The 26,569-nt window shown below is 41.1% G+C and overlaps 4 protein-coding genes across 4 annotated transcripts; 3 read left to right on the top strand and 1 right to left on the bottom strand.

The window, feature by feature from the left end:
- Positions 1-8,188: 8,188 nt before the first annotated feature.
- Positions 8,189-8,947, top strand: LOC143211610 (uncharacterized). Its single transcript, XM_076429441.1, has one exon. It carries the CDS (start codon positions 8,189-8,191, stop codon positions 8,921-8,923), a length of 735 nt encoding a protein of 244 aa, XP_076285556.1. The 3' UTR covers positions 8,924-8,947.
- Positions 8,948-12,744: 3,797 nt separating this feature from the next.
- LOC143211609 (uncharacterized) lies at positions 12,745-13,420 on the top strand. Its single transcript, XM_076429440.1, has 3 exons — positions 12,745-12,770; positions 12,849-13,032; positions 13,135-13,420. The coding sequence occupies exons 1-3, from the start codon at positions 12,745-12,747 to the stop codon at positions 13,282-13,284; spliced, it is 360 nt and encodes a 119-aa protein (XP_076285555.1). The 3' UTR covers positions 13,285-13,420.
- Positions 13,421-17,305: 3,885 nt separating this feature from the next.
- Positions 17,306-17,848, top strand: LOC143211608 (uncharacterized). Its single transcript, XM_076429439.1, has one exon. The coding sequence runs from the start codon at positions 17,306-17,308 to the stop codon at positions 17,846-17,848; it is 543 nt and encodes a 180-aa protein (XP_076285554.1).
- Positions 17,849-23,063: 5,215 nt separating this feature from the next.
- Positions 23,064-24,175, bottom strand: LOC143211316 (uncharacterized). Its single transcript, XM_076428844.1, has one exon. The coding sequence runs from the start codon at positions 24,122-24,124 to the stop codon at positions 23,198-23,200; it is 927 nt and encodes a 308-aa protein (XP_076284959.1). The 5' UTR covers positions 24,125-24,175; the 3' UTR covers positions 23,064-23,197.
- Between the last annotated feature and the right edge of the window lie 2,394 nt (positions 24,176-26,569).

The following is a 26,569-nucleotide window of genomic DNA, read 5'->3' as shown; positions in this document are numbered from 1 at the left end:
ATTACTTTTAAATTCCAATACATTTGTAGAATATTACGTAGTAATTACTTCCATTTTTCCTACATCTATAAACTATCGATTATATTGTAAACAATTATTACAATGGTGATAATAAGGAAAATAAGAATGCAATAAGTGAATTATATATAGTATTATAAGGCAATTACAGAATAGGTAATGTCAGCATTCTACTATATCATTCTTCTTCAACTTGACGAATATCTCGTCGATTGTGGAACTTTTACCGCTGTGGTATATCAGATCACTGTAACTTTCCCGTTATCCCCGCGCCCACTCGCGCCCACTTACCGGTCCCGCGGAATAACACAGGCACCGACGAGATACTATTAAAGACTGCCAGCCCCTGTGTTATTCCGCGGGACCAGTAAGTGGGCGCGAGTGGGCGCGGGGATAACGTGAAAGGTACAGTGATCTGATATACCACATCGCTAAAAGTTCTAAATAGTGTTAAAATAGTGCCAAAACATCGTCTGAAATATGGCGGAGAATGTAACATTTAATAATAATCGATATGGTTTCGTAATAATTCGCATTCACACCGATGCATCGCGACGAGAATCTCCTCAGTGGTCTTCTTTACCGACAAAATGCCGTCGTTGGCCTTCTGTTTCTCTGGATGGAGCTAAAATATATCCTAGAGGGCGTAAGAAATACCGAAAAATTCGAGTCCCGCCAACTCCCATAAGGCTGGCAGTCTTTAACAGTATCTCGTCGGTGACACAGGGGCTGGCAGTCTTTAATAGTATCTCGTCGGTGGCCGTGCCCATATAGTGCTGCCCCCTAGTCTAGTACTTAGCCTGGATCAGCTCCTACATCATCTTTAGCATGGACAAGATCCTACATCATCTTTAGCATGGACAAGATCCTACATCATCTTTAGCCTAGAACAGATCCTACATCATCTTTAGCCTGGATCAGATCCTACATCATCTTTAGCCTGGATCAGATCCTACATCATCTTTAGCCTAGAACAGATCCTACATCATCTTTAGCCTGGATCAGATCCTACATCATCTTTAGACTGGATCAGATCGTACATCATCATTGGCCAGGATTAGGACATACAGTTTATATTGTTTTATATCAAATATGTAACTAATATACAAATCTCTAATAATATAAATTATATTCATAGAAGTATTTTAATTTTTCCCGAGCCTTTGTTGCAAACTCTAGTTTTAAAAAATAGAAAAGCCGGAAGATTTCGAAGAAACACAGATTTTATATCGAAGTTTAAAAGCCACCATCTTGGAAATTAATTTAATGATGAAATACTTACTGTCATCAATACTGTCTCCAATTTTTTTCATATTTTTAGGCACAGTTATTATTAATTAAACCAAATTGAAAACCAATTTTTTCTACGAAAATTTAGAAGAATAACTTTAGGGTTACCCTGAAATTTTCAGAATATGTTTAATTGACACAAATCTATAAAACGTATTTTTTAAATTTTAAGTATACAGGGTGATTCACGCAATTGTTACAAGTCATAACTCGGTTATTATTGCATTTACAAAAAAATGCAAAAGGAGAAAGATAAATGGTTCGAAGAAAACTACATCTGTAGGTCTTTAACTTTTTTTGGATGCAGCAGTGCATGTGCAATTAACAATTGCATCATTTCTTTATATAGAAATGCATATTGTTTTTTACACAGATCGATTCTTCTGTTCATTCTACATAAAAAATGATTGGGGTACACATGGCAAAAAATTATTAGATCTCGAGATATTTTCAAAAAATGTCTTTATTGAAGAAGATGCTCAAACGCTTCTCCATTACATTCTAATATTCTATATTAGTTATTTTGTTTTCTGGTTCGAAAAAAACGTCGACGTTACAAACTTGAAAGGGTGGTTTCTCAAGATAAAAGTCTGCTCTATCGCGTGGTATAGTTCGATTTTCCGCTGGACCCTAATTTTTTGAGATAAATTGAAAAATATCCTCAAAAATTGGTGCAAAAGTAGTGTCTCTCCGTCTTTAATCATTGTTTAAACATGTTTAAACAATCATAATGTATTAATATGGATATCACTGTATTCGGGAAAGTCTACAGAATCTTTTGCTGTAAAGAACAATTCAATATCTTTTATAATAACCACAATATTTGTTTAAAGTTGAAAAATATGTTTTTTTTCAAAGCCATGTTTTTCAAAAACTGTGCGTATAGGAGAAAAATTAAGGACAGATTCGGAATCAGCGCAAAAAACTCTATAAAAAGGACCCAACAGTATATTGAAAACAAATTTGGTGTTGGACAGTGTAATCGGTTCTCCAGAACCGTTAGGCCTGTTGCACAGTCGAGCGCAATTTTCCGGTCTCAAATACGTTCTAAAATTCTAAAAAAAATGTTACATATTTTGGATCCTAAGACGCATTTTATAGAATTTTTTCAGATTTTTTGGTTGCAAACTGTAGTCGTAAACAATGAAAAACCCCCAAAAATCGGAAAAATGCAGATTTCTAGAAAATATGAAAACATGCTATTCTACTGTTTGGTTCCTTGATAAAGTACTACAGCAGGCAGTGTCGTCAAGTTTTTTCAGATTTTTTTTATTGTGGGACATCATTGTCAAAATTTTTTCGACGTTTCTGCTGTGAGGACGAAAGTTATACTTACTGATTTTACCGCGGGTGTATATTAAGTAATTTTTAACGTTATTACATTTTACATTATTATTACATGTTATTATACATTACAAAACGCAATTGTTTGACCTAAGAAATGCGATTTAATAGAAAGAAGAATTGTGTTCTGTGCGATATATGTACATACTGTGACTCGCAAAAATTTTCGGACGCTCTAAAAATGATAACTTCTTTAATATTGTACTATACGATTTGAACTTTTTGGGAAGCTAGAACAATTAGTTTAGTACAGGATGTGAAAATAATTTTTTCAAAAATAGCAACTGATCGGAATTGTAGAAAAAATGAGAGACACTTGGGGAAACTAAAACACCTGGCAGAAGACTGTGAAGGGGTAGAAAAAATTAACATAAGTATAGAAAAGATAGTACAGGAGAAAAGAGTGGGAGAAATTGTAGAATGGGTTAGGAGTATAGAGAAAAAAAGGAAAGAATTAATCACAAGAGATAATCAAGAGAGAGGCGGGATTAGCGGGGAGACATTGGGATTGGGATAGATCAACATAGACAATAAGGTATTTGATGTGGCATGCGATATGGATGGATGGGTGGAGGAACGGATGAATGGATAAATAGAGGGATGAATGGCTTCGAGAATTATAATCCAAGTCCAATTTCTGGGCCACGAGGCTGAAATAAATAAATAAATACGTATTTACTTACTTACTAAAAGTTGCATTTTACAACATCTTTATATGGGCCTACATTGAAAATTTAAAAAATACGTTTTATAGATATGTGTCAATTAAACATATTCTGAAAATTTCGTCAAAATCGGTCAACGTTGCAATGAGCTACAAACGTTTTAATATAAAATAATAATTCTTAAAAAATATTGTGTTATTTTACATCGATATACCCGACCCGACCCGTATCATGTTACAATGTTTCACTCCACTCCGCGGCAACCGAAGCCCTCGAGCTTCACTTCCCTTTTTTCCGTTCGTCATCATAGACTAGTGTTTCCTGAAAATAATGTCTCTGGCCAGACTCGAGTTTTCGACATTTATAGCAAGCTTGCTATAATCGTATTTTATTTGTCAAAATTTAGTTTTCCATTTAAAATATTTTGTTGTTAAAACTCATTAATAGTTTTAAATAGTACTTGAAATATTTAAAATGATACTGAAATATTGGAATATTACAATTTGGAATGAAGGGTCTAGCCGGACGAGGTAGTCCTTCGAATTATTAAAACAGCCGTTGCGCCATTCAATTTTCGGTCAATTTTTCCTATTTACTTGCATTAATTTAATCATGTAAGTGCATTTAATTGAAATTGATATTTGAGATTTTTTCCCGATTTTTTGGTTCAAAATGTTAATTACACAAACTGAAAAACACGCAAAAATTAGACAAATTCAGATTTTTTAGAGAAACTGAAAAATAGCATTGATCATATTTTTAGACTAGCAACATACCAGAACTTTTTTAACGACAGCGCGTAAACGACAAAGAGGGACTTTTCAATGACTCCAAGAAAAATGAAAAACTTAATGACTCCGAGAAAAATAAAGAACTTAATGACTCTGAAGAAAATGAAAAATTGAATGACTCCAAGAAAAATGGAAACTTCAATGACTCTATGAAAAAACTTGACGACACTGAAGAAAATGAAAAATTTAATAACTCCAAGAAAAATGGAAAACTTAATGACTCCGAGAAAAATAAAGAACTTACTGACTCTGAGGAAAATGAAAAATTTAATAACTCTCAGTTAATAAGCTGTCTTCAATGCCTCTTAAAAATGCAATTAATCATGTAGGGATTGATCAGGTGTTTCTCGCGATATTAAAAAATATTTACAAATCCTTTGACAAATTCTGCTTTGTGGCGTCAGGATACTGCTTTCCATCACAGTTTGTATAGTATACATATATTATTTCTTCTATTTGTTTCTAGATAAAATTTTATTATGATCCTCCATTAGTTTAACGCCCCGTTCAGCGGTATCATTGACCACCTTCAGTCCATGTTTCAGTCAGACTACTTATTATTCATAATAACTTCTTTTTCCGATATTAGAACTATTCTTACCACGTTTTTATTAGCTCGCTTTCTTGTTCTTTTGTAGATTGGATCGTATTAATGAATTTATTTATATGTAATATCTCTGCCAGTTATGTATATATGAAAAAACTCTTCAAACAAAAGTTGTAGTATATAAGGAGGTGGATATAGTATCAAAGGAAAAAAATTTTTTCAAAGTCATTATTTAAAGTTTTCAAGGTCACGGATGTTTTTTCTATCAACAACTGTTTATGCTATATATGGATTCTTAAAGAGAAAAAAGACAAATTCAACGATATATCATAACGTCTATTTATGTCAAGATTTAAAAAATTCCCATTTTCCATTAAAAACTCATTTTCCCATTATTCAAACGGCCCCAAAATTTTTCCAGACCATTTTCTCAACATTTGTCACAATTCTGGTTTACGGGACCAAAAAAATTTCATGGTCGAAAAATAAGGTCCACCCTAATGTTGCATATACGTAAATTACGAGAAGCAGTAAAGAGTGCTTAACGTCGAAGAAGAAAATCCGGGTAACTAAAACTTAATATGTACTACATTCCACGTTATTAGAATAATTGTAGTTTAATTATGATACATTTTATATCAACATTTTTTATTTACACCTGCTAGAAACGCCACTGTCTCGGAAGGAAATGGACATTCGAGAGAAGCAATGAAATTAGAGCATCATTGCGAAAAAAGATGAGTTTGCAATAACCTCAATATACATTTTATGAAATTCTATTATAATTATAGTTATGACTGTATTTTTTAATAAATAAACTTGTGTATGCTAGTATAAAATCAATTTATATATATTATACAATTTATTTTATTATTTGTTTGACAACTAATAAATCTACAAATTGTTTCATAAACTATATAAAAAATACTTCCTGCATTTTCGTATTCTCCAATCAGTCCAAATAAATACCATCAACCTGTTCTCGATCATATACCAATTTTTATTAATGCAATTATGACAGTAACAAAACGTTTCTATTTAAAATGAATACATATTTTGAACATAGTTTTTACATTTTTAATTTTTTGGAAGGTTAAAAAATGTAATTAAAAAAGTAATGAAAAATAAAAATTAAAAAAAAATCCCCGCTGCACGGGGACTCGAATGCTAGCTCCAGATTGCGATTCATACGCTCGACGGCTCGACAGCCGAATTTCAGTTTCGCTTCCGCCGTAAAGCAATAGAACATGGCAACATGGCAAGTGCTAAAAATAGATTGTGGCTGGCATAAGCGCACAAGCAGCGCACACGGATATAGTAAAGGTACGCTGGTGAGTGTAGCGCGCGGGCGCGTTGCTAACACGATACAGTGTCTTCTGTGGTGGCCTCTGGTGGCCTCCTGTTCCTCACTCCAGTCAGAATATATCCTAGAGGGCGTAAGAGAAATATTCGAGCGACACAGATGTCGTCAGATGTGCTAACAGTAAAGTGGGTTCTGTTTCTTGCTAAAGATGATGTAGGTTCTGTTCCATGCTAAAGATGATGTAGGAGCTGTTCCAGGCTAAACATGATGTGGAGACAAAAGCGGCACGGCCAAAACCCGGGCGTGAGCACTCTCATATACTCTCTGACTAATCGTAGTCTTTCGACCCAGTGCAGGGGGAGAAAACTCTTATGTATGGCCTTGGACCGCCCAGTATAGGTCGAGGGAACTAGACTAGATGGCACCACGATCACAGCACTGTTTCATTCCCTGTCGCTATTGGGCGGAGAATTTGGCGCTAATATTTGACTACTACCTACTACCGCCAAAATCAACTTTCAATTGTCAATCACGTGCCCCGTGCTGTGATTGTGTCAGATTGTGTGAACCATTGCAAAAGCGACGATTTGACAGGATTTTTAAAATAATATTTTATATTTTATCATCACAAAAGAACATTAATAACCTCGAAAAAAGAAGTTTGCTCAGTGTTAAATCAATTTTACAAATAATTTTGCAAAATTGAACGACACTCAGGAAACTTATTTTTGAGCTTATTTTTGGAATTTTGTGCATAAATTACAAAATGTTTTAAAGTTTTTTTAGGATAGTGGACAGTGAGGTGCAAAGGAGTGCAGCAGTTAGAAGAAAAAGTGAAAAAAGTGCATGAAAAAATAATAGTGCAGAAGACACATCTGCAAAGTGAGAAGACGGAATATGCAGATGATAATATAGAAGCAGAAGAATATCCAGCATCTGCTACACCGCTGAGAAATGAAGACACTAATCATGAAGAACTGATTACGCCAAGTATAGATATGGTTTACGAAGAAACAGCGTGGGATATTGATGGACACAACGAAGCTGGTCCAAGTACATCATCAGGACAGTTACAGCAGTGTTCAACCACACAGAAGAGCCAAAATGTACTACTGCGGGGCATGAAAAAGTGCCAATTGACCCCAACTGCAGCCAGATTGTACAGCGTTGTGAAGAAATTACTGAAACGCAACCGTTATGCAAACAGGAAGAGAGAAGATTTAAAGACACGACTGGAAAATCTAGTCTGGTAAGAATGCTGTATTTTCATTGCGTTATTTACTTGTAACTTATTTATAACTTTATGAAATATGTTTTCAGGGAAGGCGCTACACGACGGATGAGAAGATATTGGCCTTGGCACTTCTGAAGCAGTCAGCAAAATCGTACAAGCTACTGAGGAAGCTGTGTAATTTACCCAGCGAAACAACACTGAAGAAGATGCTAAGGAAAATTCCAGTCGAGACTGGAGTATCACAAGTTGTGATGGAGCATCTTCACCGTCAAGCGGATACCATGAGTGCTCAAGACAAATTATGTATATTTTATTATGTTTATTATTATTTTATTATGTATTATTATAATACATTAAAATAAAAAATTGTTATATTAAACTATGTTTATACAAAATTATTGTATCCTTGTACTTACAATTAGAGTTTAAAGTAAGCGGTATACTAGGTATATCTATAGCTATATATCTATAGCTATATATAGCTATAGAATCGTATAGCTATATATATAGGTTTTAGTTGAGGGTACTAGGATAGATGGCGGTGCTAAGGTTCATACTGTGGCGACATGAGATCGACAGTGCTGCCGCGCGTTATAGTTGTAACTAGGTTAGTTAGTTTTTAAGTTACCAATCCTTTGTAGTCACTAGTTAAGTTTTAGGTTAAGCAGTTGGTAAGCTTAGTTTTAAGCCTCCCGCTCGAAAGAAGAAATTCAGAGAGATTACGAACGTGCCTCGTGCAAAGCGCACGCCTAAATAAAAAGTTATTCAGTTACGTTCAAACAGTGTGTGTCGTTCTTTCCTCCGACTTTTCCCACGCTGGACCAAGAGTCCACATTGGTGCCGAAACCCGGGAAAAGAAAATTCGTGGAAAAGTCCGGGAGAAGAAAGAAAATGACCGACAAAGGCGGACCGAGCAAGCAAGAAGTCCAGGCACACGAGTTCAGAAACGTGAAGCTACCAGCTTTCTGAAAAGATGAGCCGCGTTTGTGGTTCACGATGCTGGAAAGAGAATTTATAGCATATAACGTCAAAGCAGACGCGGTGAAATGTTCGTCGATCATCAGGAACCTCGATCAAGCAACGATGAAAACCGTCTTGGACGTGATCGAAGGCCCGGCGGACAGATCCACGTACGAGCATATAAAGGAAGCGCTGATTGATCGACTCGCAAAGTCGGATGAAGCGAACCTCAGAAAATTGCTCACCAGCGTGAAGCTGGGAAACAAAAAGCCTTCCGAGCTTTTAAGGGAGATGTCCCAACTAGCCAGAAAAAGCGTAGGAGACAAGGCACTACGTACGCTGTGGATCCAGAGACTGCCGACCCGAATACAAGAAATATTGGCAATCATCGACGACACCGATCTGGAAAAGTTGGCGAAGCTTGCGGACAAGGTAACAGAAAGATCGGGGGTGGCAGAGATGGCCGCCATTTCCGACGCGACCCATGCTACAAGGGAAGCGCGCGATGACGTCGTGGTAAGACTCCAAGATGGCGAACTGGCTGCCATCGTGAAACGGTTGTCCAGACTGGAGACGCGGCTGAACAAACCGCACGGCCGTAGCAACAGCAGGAAACGGTACTTCAGGCAGAGAAGCAGCTCGCGATCCAGGGAAACAACGAGAACCGGCAATGGGTTCTGTTTTTATCATAATAGATTCGGCGCGGAATCCTGGAAGTGCCGCAAACCATGTACTTGGACAGGCACAGACAAACAGCACCAGGGAAACTAGAAAGGGCGTCTCGGCTTGAGGCAGTGGGAGACGACCGGTGGAAGTATCGCCTCATCATCACAGACCCTGGTGGACACGGGTGCAGATGTTTTGGTCGTTCCTAGGAATTTCGAAGGTAAGAGCCTGGAAGTCGATGCTTTCAAACTTTATGCCGCGAACGGAGCAGTCATAAACACATACGGCGAAAAATTATTGTCATTAAATTTAGGACTTCGCCGAGATTTCTCCTGGCGATTCATTCTGGCGGAAGTAACAAAGCCAATTATTGGCGCAGACTTCCTTCACTTTTATAATATATTAGTAGATTTGCGAAATGGAAGATTGTTAGATGGAAACACAAAAATTTACAAAAATGCTGCAATAACGAAAAGTAGCGTCCCCACAATTTCCACAATTGACCAGAATAGTTTCTTCAATGATTTGTTAAAGGAATTTGTGGAAATAACAAAGCCGGTTGCCAGGAGAAATATTAAACATAATACTTGCCATTATATAGAGACAAAGGGCGCCCCGGTCGCGGAGAGAGCTAGGCGGTTGCCTCCGGAGAAGTTAAAAGCGGCTGAAAAAGAATTCGAGCAAATGTTAAAGGATGGCATCTGTCGCCCGTCTAAAAGCCAATGGGCTAGTCCTCTCCACATGGTCACAAAAAAATCTGGTGCTTGGAGACCGTGTGGAGATTACCGAGGACTGAACAGCAGGACCGTACCAGACAAATATCCACTACCACATATCCATGATGTGTCGCATCAATTCGACGGATGCAAAATATTTTCAACAATAGATTTGAACAGGGCGTACTATCAGATACCGGTAGCGCCTGAAGATATTAAAAAAACAGCAGTGATCACACCCTTCGTACTGTTTGAGTTTACGGTCATGCCATTCGGTTTATGCAATGCCGCCCAAAGTTTCCAAAGGCTCATGGACTCCATACTCAGAGGTTTAGATTTTTGCAATTGTTACATAGATGATATAATAGTAGCATCCCCGGATATGGAGACTCATGAGAAGCACCTGCGCACATTGTTTGTTAAACTTAAGGAAAGCGGACTTACCATTAATCTAGCAAAATGTACATTCGCGAAAAGCTCCGTGCAATACTTAGGATATAAGATTAGTGATAAGGGAATCGCCCCGTTGGACGAACGAGTGAAAGCGATTCAAGATTATCCACAACCGGAAACAATTAATGATCTGCGTCCTTTTTAGGTGTAATTGGTTTTTACCAGAGATTTTTACGCCGAGCAGCAGATTGGTTGGCCCCTTTAAATGAACACCTCAAGGGAGCCAGAAAAAAGGATAAGAGACCGGTTTGTTGGGACGAGGAATCTAAAAAAGCATTTCAGGAAGCTAAAAGGCAATTAGCCACGGCATCATTATTATGTCACCCAAAAGCAAACGCGTCATTGGCTTTACGCACGGATGCTTCAGACGTGGCTATCGGAGCAGTGCTTGAGCAATGTAGAGATGGTAAATGGGAACCGCTCGGATTTTTCTCGAGGAAGTTAGAGAAGGCCCAGACGAATTATAGTGTGTACGACAGAGAGCTTTTAGCCATTTACAAGAGCCTCAGATTTTTCAAGCACTTTGTAGAGGGCAAGGAATTGCAGATACAAACGGATCACAAGCCGTTGGTATATGCATTCCTCCAAAAAGCAGACAAAGCCAGTCCGCGACAAGTTAGGCAGTTGGATTACATCGGCCAATTTACCACCAAAATCATTCATGTAGACGGTGAAGAGAATGTAGTGGCCGATGCCTTTTCCAGACTGCAGTCTATTCAAATGCCTGTTATTGTCTCAACAGAAGAGTTAATGCAGGCGCAAGCGGAAGATCAAGAGCTGGCTAAATTGATAACAGAAAATTCCAACAGGTGGAACTTCCAGAAAATATTTCTGGACGGTTCAGATAAATACCTGTACGGAGACATTGTAAAAGATAGCATAAGGCCTTACGTGCCACAGAATTTAAGAAAAGTAATTTTTCACAATGTATATGACCTGTCACATCCTAGCGGAAGAACAACTAGGAAGTTGATAGGGAAGGATTTCGTCTGGCCTCTAATGAACCGGGATATATCCGAGTGGTCACGTAATTGTATAGCTTGCCAACGAAGCAAGATCCATCGTCACAACAAATTGGTACCAGAGAAAATAGAGATACCAAAAAGTCGATTTTAACACATACATGTAGATTTAGTGGGACCGTTGCCAGTAGTTAACAACTACACATTTTGCTTAACCATCATAAATAGGTTTTCCAGGTGGCCAGAGGCGGTAGCACTTAAGGATGGTTCAGCAGACCAGGTGGTAACCGCATTGTATACAAATTGGATTGCAAGATTCGGGGCTCCAACAACAATAACCACAGATCAAGGCTCACAATTTGAATCCCAAGTTTTTCAAGCATTCACAAAATTAATAGGTTCAAACAAAACTAGGACAACGGCATACCATCCTCAGTCAAATGGCATGATAGAGAGATGGCACAGGTCTTTGAAAGCAGCCATTATGTGCCATCAAACTGAAAATTGGGTAGAGATCTTGCCTACAGTGTTGTTGGGACTCCGAACTAGCTTCAAAGAAGACATTGAAGCCTCAGCTGCAGAAATGTTATATGGTGTTGCTTTGAGACTGCCTGGAGAATTTTTTGTAAATCCAGATGAAGAAATTGATCCACAGATATTTCTAGAAAAGCTGCGACTACACATAAGACAGATTAAACCGCGGCAAATTAGACATCACAGCAAACCAAAGACATTTACACATAAAACCTTGTATTCGTGCTCTCATGTATTTGTTCGAATCGACAAGGTAAGGAAACCTTTTGAGGCGCCTTACGAGGGTCCGTTTAAAGTACTTAAACGGGTGACAGATCGTATTTTCAAAATCAAGTACAATGACAGAGAGGTCAACATTTCTGTTGAGCGGCTTAAACCCGCTTTTTGTGAATACACACAAGAGAATGCAAATAAAGAGATACCAAAGACGTATTCACGAAGAAGTGTCAGATTCACAAGTTAAAATATATTAACTCATTCGGGGGGGAGTACTGTGGCGACATGAGATCGACAGTGCTGCCGCGCGTTATAGTTGTAACTAGGTTAGTTAGTTTTTAAGTTACCAATCCTTTGTAGTCACTAGTTAAGTTTTAGGTTAAGCAGTTGGTAAGCTTAGTTTTAAGCCTCCCGCTCGAAAGAAGAAATTCAGAGAGATTACGAACGTGCCTCGTGCAAAGCGCACGCCTAAATAAAAAGTTATTCAGTTACGTTCAAACAGTGTGTGTCGTTCTTTCCTCCGACTTTTCCTACGCTGGACCAAGAGTCCACAATACTGTGGGCTCGGCTTTACCCCGATCCTTGGTGGGGTACCGCGCCTGCGCACTCGCGGCTTTCCGCCGAAATTGCTGAGCGCAGCGAACGCTCGCTCTCTTCTGTTCGAACGTTCAATGAGTACAGACGTGCTCAACATTGTCAGCGAGTACTCCAGCGTGTTAGCCAAGTTTTATAAACGTGTTTGCTCCTGCATCATTCTGATGCTATTGTGTGTTCTCAGTCATAGTTCTGACTGATGATTATATTGACCGTCATCGTGAATAAACACTGGTGACTGAGCCTCGTTGTAACTCTCAATTTCCTTCACATCCAACACGTGGAGAGGTATGTGGGACTCTCCCAATTCCTTCTGAAAATCATCATCCTTCCTACCGTGGTTAGCATACACTGGTAACTGCATACCGCATTCCCACATTGGTGACCCCGACGTGATGAGTTGTCGGCCATTTTGACACTGTTTCTGTGTCTCGTGGAATCGTGCATTTGCATGCCGGAGAGAGAGTGTTCCTGGAGGTCTGCATCGACACCTGGACATCGAGGAATTCCTTGGAGGAGCTGAATTCGACATCCGTCGATTAACGTGTCTACGAGGACCGCCTTCCAACGTTTCCATCGTCGATACGCCGCAGAAGAGGTTCCTCGGCATTCTACAACACGTGGCTGGCCATTCCGGTCCAACAACAGGTGTGCAGCGTTTCATCGTCGCCCCTGGTTCTTCGGATCCAGACGTTTAACGGGACGGAAGAGCAGCCGGCGAAAATCTTGCATTTTTTTGGTGAGAAAACTGCCGTGCTATTTGGCAAAAAACTCTGTTTCAGCGGGTAATTCTACCAACGGTTGAGTCAGACGGCCATTTTCGTCGTTTCACCGTTTCCAGCCAGCTTGGGCTTCAAGGTCAGCCTTGTTGATGAACATCGTCACGCTGCCTGTTACCAAGCTGTTAGCCGCCATTGTTGCGGCCAAGGACAACGTTTGTTGTCAAATCCAGCATCGTGCCTGTTGCCAAGCCGTTGCTGTGTGCTGTTAGCTGGTCGCTGCTTGCCAAGGACAACTTTGTTGTCAACACCTCGACATCGTTCCTGCTATTTGGCGAGATTGTCCTTGAGGTGTCATCAGCCGTACTGTACATCGACACCGGCGCCTAGTGACTGTGTGCGTGCGTTGCTGCATGAAAAAACATTGAACTGCGTCTAACCGGTGTACATGTGTACACGGTCCTCATGTTTCGTGAACCGCGCGCGTGTGCTCGCGGTGTTCCAAGAGGTTAGGTTAGAGAATCGCGTGACAGTTCGTGCGTTCTACGCGATCTTTTTAGAGTCCGCGTTCATTCTAGTGTTTCATTAACGCTTTCGAAGCAAATTCCGTTATTTGGCTTTGCTAGTTCGCATTTTTATCGCGATAAATTCATTAGCACAAATATTTGTAACGCGCTTGTGCGCGACATTAGACAGGTTGTGATACGCTCGCGCGTAAGGTAAGGTTAGGTCCTGTTGCATTTGCGATAACCATGTCAGGTTCCGATTCCGAAAACGATGCGTCCACTCTGCTCGCATCGCAGCTAGCAGACGTGTGTCGCGAATTAGCGGCTCTTAAAGCCTCAATGTCAGGTGTAAATTCAGCAGTAAATTCCCAAAGGGGAGGGTCTGAAGGGGTTACCCAGGTCGCAGTAGCTAAGATTCCTAAAATTCCTCCCTTCTCGAGGAAGAATCCTGTTCTCTGGTTTCACCAGATTGAAGCGTCGTTGCGCCGTGCTGGCGTTTATTCTGAAACGGCGAAGTTTGATTATCTAGCCATGTCCCTCGATGATGATGGTATGGCCAACATCAGCGACATTGTTTTGCAGGAACCCCCTTACTCTGACATGTTCTCGAGCGCAAAAGCGAGACTTATCAAGGTCTATGCTCCCTCAGATGAAGAGAACCTTAGAAAACTTCTTCGAGGGCAAGTCAACGTAGACTGTCGTCCCTCGCAGATTTTGAGGCAATTACGCCAATTGAATGCCGCATGTAAATGCACCGATACGGTGCTCAAACAAATCTTTCTAGAGCAGCTGACTGGGCATCAGCGTGAAATCCTGGTTGCCACTGGTTTTACCGATTTGGATAAAGTGGCAGAATTAGCTGACAAGTTAGTTGCAATGTCAGGCGAGTTGCCCAAGGTGAGTGTTGCCATTCAGGACACTTCACTTCCCTCGTGTTCTCAGGACACATCGGTTCCCTCGAGATCATCGCACAACCAGTTTCACAGAATTGAAACGTTATTAAAATCGATTATTTCGAAATTAGACGCCCCGCCTGGGCGCAGTAGAGATCCAGGCCGCGCTCGCGCTAATGCGCGTTCGCCGTCGCATCCGCGACCATTCCGGAGTAAATCTCCATCAAATTCACTCTCTACTTCTTCATCCAGGAAAGGTGCGTTGTGTTTAGCGCATGCGCGTTACCCGCACAATCCTACGTCCTGTAGACCTGGATGCCCTAAGTTCGCTGAATTCTCAGCGTCAAAAAACTAAATTCTCCCTCCCGCATGGAGACCGTTGGTAGGGGATATAGGGAATCTCGTCGTCTCCACATTCATGACCGAATTTCTGGTCAAGAATTTTTAATTGACACAGCCGCAGACATATCACTGCTTCCGGCAGATCCAAAGATACGCTGCAAGCCTGCTCAATTGAAATTACTCGCTGCCAATGATTCCCGGATCGACACTTTTGGCGAATCATTCCGTGTATTGGATCTTGGCCTCAGACGAGTGATCCGTTGGAATTTTTGTATTGCCAACGTTCCCACCGCTATCATAGGTGCGGATTTGCTTCACCATTATGGTATTTCTGTCGACTTAAAAAGTCATTGTCTGGTCGATAAGGCAACTAACGTGACTTCCTTTGGAAGATATCACGCTTCTTTTGTAAGGTTTGTGCATACTAGCGCAGCTAAATCCTCGCATTCTGCGATCTTAGCTGAATATCCGGAGATCACGGGTTGTTCTAACCCGTTGCCACCCTCCTCGTCGGAAGTGTATCATCACATCCTGACAAAGGGGCCTCCTGTATCTTCGCGTCCGCGTCGTCTGGCGTCGGACAAACTTACTGCTGCTAAAGCAGAATTCAAACAGTGGTGCGAGAACGGCATTTGTCGTCCCTCCAGTAGTCCCTGGGCCAGTCCAATGCACATGGTGCAGAAAAAGGATGGCTCATGGCGCGTCTGCGGTGACTATAGGCAGCTCAATGCCATCACCGTTCCGGATAGATATCCGACCCCATACTTGCATGATTATTCAAATAATCTGGCGGGGAAATCAGTCTTCACCTCCCTAGATTTGCACAAGGCGTTTAACCAAATTCCGGTTGCCCCTGAAGATGTGCAAAAGACTGCTATTACAACCCCTTTCGGGCTGTTTGAATTTCTGTATATGACCTTTGGTCTCAGAAACGCCAGTCAGTCCTTCCAGCGCTACATTAATCGAGCGCTGGGGGATCTGGACTTTGTCTTTCTGTATATAGACGACATTCTTATTGCTTCGTCTTCGATGGAAGAACATGATTCTCATTTACGCACGGTGTTTGACCGCTTGCGAAAATACCATCTCAGGTTAAATGTTGACAAATGCGTTTTCGCAGTTCAGGAGCTAGAATTCCTAGGATATCTCGTAAATGCCAAGGGCATTCGCCCCACGGCATCAAAAGTGGAGGCAATTTTGAACTTCCCCAAACCCAAGACCATTGTGGAACTTAGGAGGTTCTTGGGCATGATAAATTTTTATCACCGCAATATTTCTAAGGCAGCCGCCACTCAGGCACCCTTAAATGCCTACCTCTCTGATTCAAAGAGGAATGATAAGAGAGAAGTTCCATGGAATAGCGAGGCGGAGCGTGCCTTTGGCAAAATCAAAGAAGATTTTGCCCAGGCTACCCTTCTTGTGCACCCCCATGCTGGGGCAGAGCTTAGGCTTGTGACCGATGCGTCAGATTTTGCAATAGGCGCGGTCCTTGAACAGAGGAATCATCCTCTTGGGAACACATGCCCGGCCTGGGAGCCCCTCGCCTTCTTCTCGAAGAAATTAACCCCTGCGCAGCAGAATTATAGCGCATATGATAGGGAATTAACTGCGATCTATGAGGCTATCAAATATTTCTCGTACCTGCTTGAAGCGCGCGAGTTTAAAATTGTGACAGATCACAAGCCTCTATTGTACGCGTTTTTACAGCGTCCCGAGAAAGCCTCTCTCAGCTGTCTTACATTGCGCAGTACACTTCACGCATTGAGCATGTGAAGGGCCCGGAGAATGTAGTCGCAGACGCTTTGTCGCGGGTAGAGTCCCTCCGACTCCCCTGCGAAATTAACCTAAAAGACTTGGCTCGAAGCCAGAAGGATGACGGTGAACTGGCGGAACTCCGCAAGTCAACCGATCATTCCCTTGTTCTTAAAGATATTTCATGGGGCTCTGAGCATCATACTATCAGTTGCGAAATCTCAGCGGAGGCCATTCGGCCATATATTCCTGCAAAGATGCGCCGAACTGTCTTCAACATTTTTCACTTGCCTGCGCATCCTGGTCCTCAAGTGACCGATAAATTGATAAGGCACCGATATGTGTGGCCTAACTTGCATCGCGATATTCAGCGATGGTGCAAGGAGTGCGTGGACTGTCAACAGTCCAAAATATCCAGGCACGTGAAAATGTTGCCTGACAAGATAGTTGCCCCTGATGGTCGTTTTGACCATGTACATTTGGACATTGTTGGTCCTTTGCCAATTCGACGTGGTATGCAGTACATTTTGACGATGATCGATCGTTTTTCTAGATGGGTCGAGGCTGTCCCACTTACTGAGACATCCGCTCAGACCATCGCTCGTGCGTTTTTCGATACCTGGATTTCGCGTTATGGCGCACTGAAAGTCATAACGACGGACCAAGGTGCACAATTTGAGTCGCGTCTATTTACGGCACTCTTATCTCTCGTCGGATGCGAGAGAATCCGCACAACTGCATACCACCCGGCTTCTAACGGACTTATTGAAAGATGGCATCGTCCCTTAAAGGCGGCCCTAATGTGTCATCGTGACACTGACTGGACGCGCTCGCTGTCCACGGTCTTACTTGGCTTGAGATCCCATGTCCGTACGGACACGAATGCGTCTCCCGCAGAGTTTATCTTCGAAACAACGCTTCGTCTCCCCGGAGAATTCTTTCTTCCGGAGGATTTCACGCCGGACCCAAATATATTTTTGGAGGAACATCGCGAGCACATGCGTCAGGTTCGTCCGGTACCTGCAGCTCATCACAACAAGAAGCGCGCATTCATTTTCAAATCGTTGTATCAGTGTTCGCATGTCTTCATGCGTAACATGGCCAAAAAGGCTCTGGAGAGACCATACTCGGGACCTCACAGAGTTCTTTCCCGTCCTTCTGATCGGGTATTTCAAATTGACGTTAATGGCACGTCGAAAAATGTATCCATCGAGTTGCTGAAACCAGCCTTTCTGGTCAATCCAGCACTCGACGATACGGTCGATAGCGACCCTGCTTCGAGCGGTCTGGCCCCCGCCAATTTAAAAACTTATTCGCGAAAAGCAGTTTCTATTAAGCTATGAATGTAATGAAGCGCTGGTTGATACCGCCTACATCCTGTTGTGATGCTCTGCGAAATTTAAAAATGAAATTGTAAATGGATATTTTGCATAAGTTCTCTTTATTGTATTACATCACCCCATGTTATTGTGAATCGTGCCTTGCACTAGGGGGGGAGTGTGTGGGCTCGGCTTTACCCCGATCCTTGGTGGGGTACCGCGCCTGCGCACTCGCGGCTTTCCGCCGAAATTGCTGAGCGCAGCGAACGCTCGCTCTCTTCTGTTCGAACGTTCAATGAGTACAGACGTGCTCAACATTGTCAGCGAGTACTCCAGCGTGTTAGCCAAGTTTTATAAACGTGTTTGCTCCTGCATCATTCTGATGCTATTGTGTGTTCTCAGTCATAGTTCTGACTGATGATTATATTGACCGTCATCGTGAATAAACACTGGTGACTGAGGCTCGTTGTAACTCTCAATTTCCTTCACATCCAACACGTGGAGAGGTATGTGGGACTCTCCCAATTCCTTCTGAAAATCATCATCCTTCCTACCGTGGTTAGCATACACTGGTAACTGCATACCGCATTCCCACAATACATTATACATGGGAGATTGCCCTCCCTGACCCAATGGCCCAGTTCGAGATGGTTCGGAACGCGGAAGCGAGTTTTCCCCCCACTCTCGTCTTCGGCGACGCTCGGGCCAATCACGTTGTTTCTGGGCGCAGGGACGACTTGATGACATGTCGGCCCGGGCCTTCGGTATTTTCTATTTTCCGAAGCCCGGCCGATATAAGGCGGTTATTCGGCATCCATGGATCCGAGCCGTTCCGGTGTAGCTCTCATGGCATTTTCCGGATGAGACGTCGACGAGGGTGGACTGCTGGTCGTCCTTATGTTTAACAGCCTCGTCGCTTTCTCCGGGTTGACAGATCCGGGCTCGGTCCAATCCTCGCCGTCTTCCTCGCCAGCGGCGCCCTGTGATTGGTGTTCCGAGCGTCTCTGCTTGCGGCCTTCTGCCAATCGGCGGCCGGAGACAGATATCGGGCTCCTCGCCGATTTCGGTGGTTTCTGAAAACTCTTGTCGCGCCCCGCGGCGCGACATTCAAATGCGATAATTCTATTCTTTGGGCGTTCGGATGTCCCAGGGAGAGCGCTCGTAATTGTCGTTTCGCTATTATGCCGCTTTTCAGTGACCCGGTCTTTCGCTTAAGGTTCGGAGTGACGTAGGCGGAATCTGCCACGTCACAGACGTTTCAATTTCAGTTGAATTGTTTCCATTTCCGTAAATTTTCGAGGCAATACTTCTAACATATTATTCACATCGATTTGAATATTAACAACACTACCTTTGAGGCCTAATTGTGGATTTAAAGCATATGGTTTCAGTGCGCGAATTTGCATAAAATTCAGAATCGGTGATACCATTCTTTCCTCAAGATCAGTCAATTCTTTCACTGATTTTGGAACTGTGGGAAACTTGAGACCATTGCTTGTTGACAACTTATATACCTTGCCTCTATAAGCATAATTTTTACAAGTTCCACAAATAAAAACTGACGGAAAATTATTTATTTGAGATAATATTTCATCATTTGCTTTATCGATTCTCAATACATTTAATTTTACAACGGTAGATTTTAAAAAAAGACCTTCACAACAGCAACATATGAACGAAGGCGTTTCCATACGACATTTGATAAATTGCCATTTCAATTTCGCAGTGGTATTATCATCTTTTTGATTCAATAAACAGTTATATAAAGAATCTCGAAACTTTAATACATCAATGTCTCTCTTTTCTTGTTGACATATTGTTTTTTTTAATGATTCTTGATATTTATATCTCAAGCTTTGTCTTAATTTTCGTATTCTGTGAATATTATTAAGTCTTTCTTTACATTTGTATTTTTTATGTTTCCTCATTATTCTCATGTGGTTAATATTTTGTTGTAATTCATTTTTCTTATGCACACGATTCCTCCGCAACATCTTAATTCGTGCAATATTTTCAGCAAGTTCTCGGGACTTATATGCATCATTATCCCGTAGTATTTTATTTCTTGCAGAATTTTTGGCAAGTTCTCGGGACTTATATGCATCATTATGCCGTAGTATTTTATTTCTTGCAGAATTTTTGGCAATTTCTTTTGCAATATAATTTATTCTTTGTCTCAATATCTTCATCCTACTTAGTGTTTTTCTATTTTCCAATTGTTTAAATTCTGGAATTTCTCGTTTACGTTTAATTCGATTTAAATTTGTTTCATTCTCTTTGTTACGATAATCGTCATTTTCTCTTGTTCGTTTCTTTCGATTTAGCCTCATTTCATTTTCTTTTTTACGAAAATCGTCATTCAGTCGTTTCCGTTGCATTTGTTTGCGAGTAGATTTAATGTATTTTTTCTTCCAATCAATATTATCACGATATTTTTTTCTGTTTCGCATTCTATTTTTCTCATATTCATTATTTTTATTATATGTACTTTTAGACCGTAATTTTTGCACGGCCTGTCTTATTTGTGCATTCCGTTTTTCTTCTTTTTCGCTCTCATTGACAACATTATTATTAAGGGAGAGATAATCATATTTTCGTTTTTTATTGATGGCTTTTCGTGATTGACGTTTTACCTTCATTTTCGTATTGTCGGAAAATTGTATACTATTTATTATTCAAAAGGTGTCGTCCTTGGCTGACAAGACAATATGTTATTTAGTACTTTGTGTCGCCTACGGCTGACAATTGTATCGTATTAAAAAATGAGTGTCGCCCTTGGCTGACAATACAATTTTTTTTATTATTTATTTAGTACTGCGTGTCGTCTACGGCTGACAATTGTATGTTATTTATTTAGTACTTTGTGTCGCCTACGGCTGACAATTGTATGTTATTCAAAAATTTATTAGGACCTTGAATAAGTTCTCGCTGTTTCTTTTACAAAATAAAAGCTTTATTTAAATTATAAGGAACAAAAACATTTCATTCAAAGTATTGCCCATCACTAGCGACCACTTTCTCCCATCTTTCTGGTAGTATATGAATTCCGCGTCGGAAAAACGACATGTCTTTTGAGGCTATCCAAGAATCGATCCATTTTTTAGCTTCTTCATAAGAATGAAAGCGCTGGTCAGCTAGGCCATGTGCCATCGAACGGAATAGGTGAAAATCAGAAGGGGCTATGTCGGGTGAATACGGCGGGTGGGGTAGAACTTCCCATTGAAGCGTTTCCAGGTAGGTTTTCACTGGTTTTGCAACATGAAGCCGAGCGTTGTCATGTAGCAAAATCACTTTGTCGTGTCTCTGCTCCTATAGCGGCCGTTTTTCTTTTAAGGCTCGACTTAAACGCATCAATTGGAGTCGATAGCGCTCCCCCGTGATAGTCTCATTCGGTTTGAGCAGCTCATTATAAATTACACCCTGCTGATCCCACCAAATACAGAGAAGAAGCTTCGAACCATGGATATTTGGTTTTGCAGATGATGTTGATGCATGGCCAGGCTTACCCCACGAATTTTTACGCTTTGGATTATTATCGTAGAGTGTATCCACTTTTCATCGCCAGTCACGATGCGGTGCCAAAAACCTTTTCTTTTCTGCCGTTGAAGCAGTAGTTTACACGTGAGAAAACGCCGTTCGACGCCTCTCGACGGCTTCAATTCATACGGTACCCAATGTCCTTGCTTCTGGATCATTCCTAAAACTTTTAAACGTTTTGAAACAGTTGACTCATCTAATTGTAATGTTTTGCAAGTTCTGCTAGCGTCTGACATCGGTCTTGATCGAGTAATTCCTCCAACTTTTCGTCTTCAAATTTTTTCGGTGCGCCAGAACGTTCTTTATCCTCAAGTTCAAAATCATTATTTTTGAAGCGTCGAAACCAGTCTCTGCATGTCGTATCCGACAAAGCATTGTCACCATAAGGCCGTCCACACACGGGTCGATCGTCGATTCGGTCGACGCAATAACAGTTGCATGCGATTCCCCCCTCCACGTGACTTCCAATGCAAATGAACGTAGAGCCACACACGGGTCGATTCGTGGTCGACTGAAATCGGCTCGACTGAAATTGTCGCGATCTAATCGCGTGCGATCAGAAGCGAAGTTGGAAAATCGCGTGGATCGGACGATTCGCGCGACTCATGGAGGTAAGAAATCACCGATTACGCCGAGATGGATGGACCAATCGGAACGAAACCTTTTGCATCTTGTAGAGTATGTCTCCGGGGTGGTCTCGTGAAAAAAATTTTTCATTTTTTTATTCCGTACGATTTTATTTGCGAAAAATGAATTATTTCATGTATGTTCACCGATTTCGCCGAGATGGATGGACCAAAAAAACGCACTAAAAGATTGTGTTGTATTTAAGTTCGTGTGTATTCACATAATTATTTATACTTATAATTATTTCTTACTTTTTAGTGAATTTTTTTAGTTCGTTTTTTCGAAATCAGTTTAATTTTGTTTTATTAAATTCTTTTTCAAAGTGAATAAGTGAAAACGCGTTTCTTGATGTTTGAAAAACACAAATCGACTACAATCGACCCGTGTGCAGATGGCAATCGCGTCCGTCAAATGAACCGTCCACACACGGGTCGATCGTCAATTCGGTCAACGCGAGAACAGTCGCATGCGATTCCCCCCTCCATGTGACTTCCAATGCAAATGACTGTAGAGCCACACACGGGTCGATTCATGGTCGACTGAAATCGGCTCGACTGAAATCGCCTCGATTCTAATCACGTGCGATCGGCAGCGAAGTTAGAAAATCGTGTGCATCGTACGATTCGCGCGACTCATGGAGGTAAGTTTGTGCAGTTCTTGCCAATATTTTTTGTAGTTTGAGTGCATTGCACTCTTCAATGTGGTCTATGTATTTAGGTTACATATGGGTTATTTATTTATTATCTTTATTATCTTTTTTTATCGAGAAAAGCGTTTATCGGAAAGTAGTTAAAAATCCAAATATTCTTAAACGTGAGGGGTATAGTCAATATGATAAGTTAAATAAAAATAATGTGATAAAATTGCTAATCAATTTAAAGATAGGAAATTATTATTAGAAATTATAATAATTAAGAAATAAGAGATATTTGGTTAATTCGGCCTTAGGCTTTCAATGTCAAATTTGTTGGGGAAGTGGAGAAGTACCCGGAGCTATATAATTACACCCTCCAAGCGTACTCAAAGAGGGATGCCACTGAAAAAGCTTGGGGGAATGTTACAAAGGAAGTGAACTTGTCAGGTAAGGTTTTTAATTTATTAGTAAATTCAATATCTTACAGCTGTAGGTATTGTACTTGAGTACAGAGTATGTACTATTAATAATACACTGCTTTACATCTCTTTTACAATTTCTTTTATTCAAGCACATTAAATGCAATAATTCCACTGCCAAGGCAGTGATGCCATTGGGGTCAGAAAATATTTTGCTAAATAATCTCTAATAGCATAAGGGGCTGAATAAATGCTTATATTGGCTCGATCTGTTAGATCAATGGGGTTGGCAGAACCAGTGATGTTGACATTTTCTTCCACTTGTTGCGGTAAATACTGAGACCCTTCTCTTTTTCTAATGTAGTTATGAAGCACGCAAACACTTTTTATAATGTCATTGACCTTATTCTCATCGCGGCAACGTATCGCTGTACTGAGTACTTGGAATTTTTCTGTCATCATACCAAACGTGCATTCAATTGTTTTCCTTCCCCGACTTAAGCGATAATTAAAAATTCGTTTTATATTGTCTAGAATCCGTTTTGAGTAAGGTCTTAATAAATATCGACATAATGGGAAAGCTTCATCTCCTACAAAGTAATAAGGGAACAAACAATCAGCGCAGGGAAGCTCAGATGGGGGTGGGACATCAAGTTGTGAATTGGATAACATGGATTTAATTGCAGAGGCTCTGAAAATGCCTCCATCACTGTTTCTACCAGCGTATCCAGTTTCAATCATAGTGAAAATACCATCAGCATCGCAGCATCCTAGTAGTACAATTGAGTGGTACGATTTATAATTAAAATTAGTGGACCCAGTATTAGGTATTTTCTCTATGCGGATGTGCTTGCCATCCAAGGCCCCTATACAATTTGGAAGGTTCCATAGGGTCTGAAAACGATGAGCAATACTTTTCCATTGGTCGCAGGTAGGGCGGGGTATGTAGACATCTTTCAGCTCATTCCATATAATCGTTGTCGTCTCAGATACTATTTTCCCAACTGTAGACTCTCCTCGGCAAAAGTATAGTCCCAACGAAACGAATGTGCAACCCGTGGCCAAGTACCTGAAAATAAGCATCCAGATGAAGACATCTTGGTACAGTATAATTCTTCGATCGGAGTCCCAACACCCGGGTTTTGGACGGACTTGGATAGCGTACAGTGGCTATATTTTTATGACTGCGTCTACCGCGCCGAGACTTCAAACAACGAGCCGAACATAGAGAAGGACAGAATGAAATAGAATCACGTGTCGCCGTCGCCAGCACAGTTTAAAGGCCCGTGCGTCATCACAATGAAACACCAAGACCTCAGCTTTTTTATTTTCTATGATATCATTATGGAACTTTCACCAACATATTCGTGGCATTTCTCTGATTAAAATGATACCAAACACGATATAATTTGGCCAATATTTAGTGGTTTAATCGACGATGAAAGTTTCGAACGCAACGAAGAAGAGCGTATTGGAAAGAAAGAGATGCGTGCCGGCGGCGGCTACTGTTCGCGTCTCTTTCTTTCCAATACGCTCTTCTTCGTTGCGTTCGAAACTTTCATCGTCGATTAAACCACTAAATATTGGCCAAATTATATCGTGTTTGGTATCATTTTAATCAGAGAAATGCCACGAATATGTTGGTGAAAGTTCCATAATGATATCATAGAAAATAAAAAAGCTGAGGTCTTGGTGTTTCATTGTGATGACGCACGGGCCTTTAAACTGTGCTGGCGACGGCGACACGTGATCCTATTTCATTCTGTCCTTCTCTATGTTCGGCTCGTTGTTTGAAGTCTCGGCGCGGTAGACGCAGTCATAAAAATATAGCCACTGTACGCTACCCAAGTCCGTCCAAAACCCGGGTGTTGGGACTCCGATCGAAAAATTACTGTACTGTACTTACTTAACGAGGCACTTACCTACTTTTTTCCGTATTACAGTGAATGAATGCAAGGAAAAATGGAGGAACCTGAGGAGTACATTTGTGAGACACCTCAAACCTAAACCGAGTGGTAGTGGCGCAACAAAGAAAAAGCCTTACTACCTAATGGACGCAATGCAGTTTGCGATTCCATATGTAAAAGTTGTAGGCAACCCTACGGGTAATTTAACTGAAGCCACCACATCAACAGCAGAAATTGACGAGGAGACAGATAAGGAAGAAGAAAGTACTGATATTACAGAGGAAATGCTAAGAGAGCCTGCCCTAATTTTAACGCCACCATTGGCACATCAGGGGGACGGAGTTGCGGCGATTCCTCCATCGGAATCAATACTTATTAGAGCAAGAGGTCCACATGGGCAGCCGATAAGAAAAAGAAAAGTTTTAAATTATGATGCAGCAGATAAAGCTATTGCAGCATATTTTTCAGCTAAACATGCAAAACTATCAAACCCCCTTACACCAGTAAATATAGGGGACAAGAGAGAGGAAGGAATCAAAAATTTTCTAATCAGCCTTGTGCCAGACCTCGTACAATTGAGTGATATACAACTGAGGAGCTACAAAAGGGGAGCTTTGCTACTCATAGATGAGCTTGGAGGAAATTCTACGAATTTAGCTCAATCTACGCCGAATACACCAAGTGAAAATACTTTTTAAAATATTGTACAATAGTTTGTTCCTTAATCCCTGTTAATTAAATTTTGTTTTTACTTTGCCTAATGTTTTTGTTTTTCGTATTACATTATTATATTCAACTATATAAATAAAAAGCTTACCTTAGTGTTATCAGTATGCGTTCTTCCGCGCTGACACATTCCCTCATATTTGTGTTCGTGTAGTGAATGGCTGGAGAAATAGTTTCTACGAGATGTGTATAAGTTTCTTTGGTCATTCTATAAAATGCCAGAAATTTATCGTCACTCTGTTGCATTTCTCGTGCACCAACAAATAAACGCGTGTTAAAATTTTTTTCTATATACGGATGCACCCATAATTTGCGGTTTCTTTTTCTTTTCATCCGCCGGTACCACAGATACATAAAGCAGGCCTCCTCATCACTAGAACTGCTCATTTTTAACCGACTTCGAAAAAGCAAGAGGTTACTCAATTCGATCTGTATGTGCCTTTTTTTCTTCGCTTTCTTTTTTTTTGTGATATGTTTATGTTTATCGATTGCGGCTTTCAGATATTTATAAATTACGATTTGGAATGTGACGGCTGACAGAGATAAAAAAAAGTGTGAAATAAAAACAAACTTTAAAAAAAAAAATTAAACCGACTTCGAAAAAACGTACCAAAAAGTTGTAACAGACCTGTACGGTGCAGGCCTGTCACTAGGAGACACACGCCGAACATAACCGAGCGACGCCGAAGATCACCGAACGCGCCGTCGGTATACGACGCGCTACGATGCGCGGTCCCGCGCTCCAAGCCATATTCGGCGGGAAACGGACGCCGAGGTTCCGCCATCTTGAGGAAGACGGAAACTCGACGTCACACATCCGTTTCCTACACACCATTCCCCCACCACGAATCCTCGCCTATAAAAGGCGATGCAAACGAGGCACGGGCCTCTTTTC

The sequence above is a fragment of the Lasioglossum baleicum genome, chromosome 8 (genome assembly GCF_051020765.1).
Source record: "Lasioglossum baleicum chromosome 8, iyLasBale1, whole genome shotgun sequence".
Taxonomy (NCBI): Eukaryota; Metazoa; Arthropoda; class Insecta; order Hymenoptera; family Halictidae; genus Lasioglossum; species Lasioglossum baleicum.
Note: the sequence above shows the minus strand (reverse complement) of the source record. Positions and strands in the feature narration are given on the sequence as shown.

Bases quoted from the DNA above. Each gene is read 5' to 3' on its own strand.
- LOC143211610 (XM_076429441.1), top strand. From the start codon at position 8,189: ATGCTGGAAAGAGAATTTATAGCATATAACGTCAAAGCAGACGCGGTG.
- LOC143211609 (XM_076429440.1), top strand. From the start codon at position 12,745: ATGCCGGAGAGAGAGTGTTCCTGGAG. The intron at 12,771-12,848 runs GTCTGCATCGAC...CGTGTCTACGAG, and splicing joins GAGAGAGAGTGTTCCTGGAG to GACCGCCTTCCAACGTTTCC. The intron at 13,033-13,134 runs GTGAGAAAACTG...CACCGTTTCCAG, and splicing joins GAAAATCTTGCATTTTTTTG to CCAGCTTGGGCTTCAAGGTC.
- LOC143211608 (XM_076429439.1), top strand. From the start codon at position 17,306: ATGTGTCATCGTGACACTGACTGGACGCGCTCGCTGTCCACGGTCTTA.
- LOC143211316 (XM_076428844.1), bottom strand. From the start codon at position 24,124: ATGCTTATTTTCAGGTACTTGGCCACGGGTTGCACATTCGTTTCGTTG.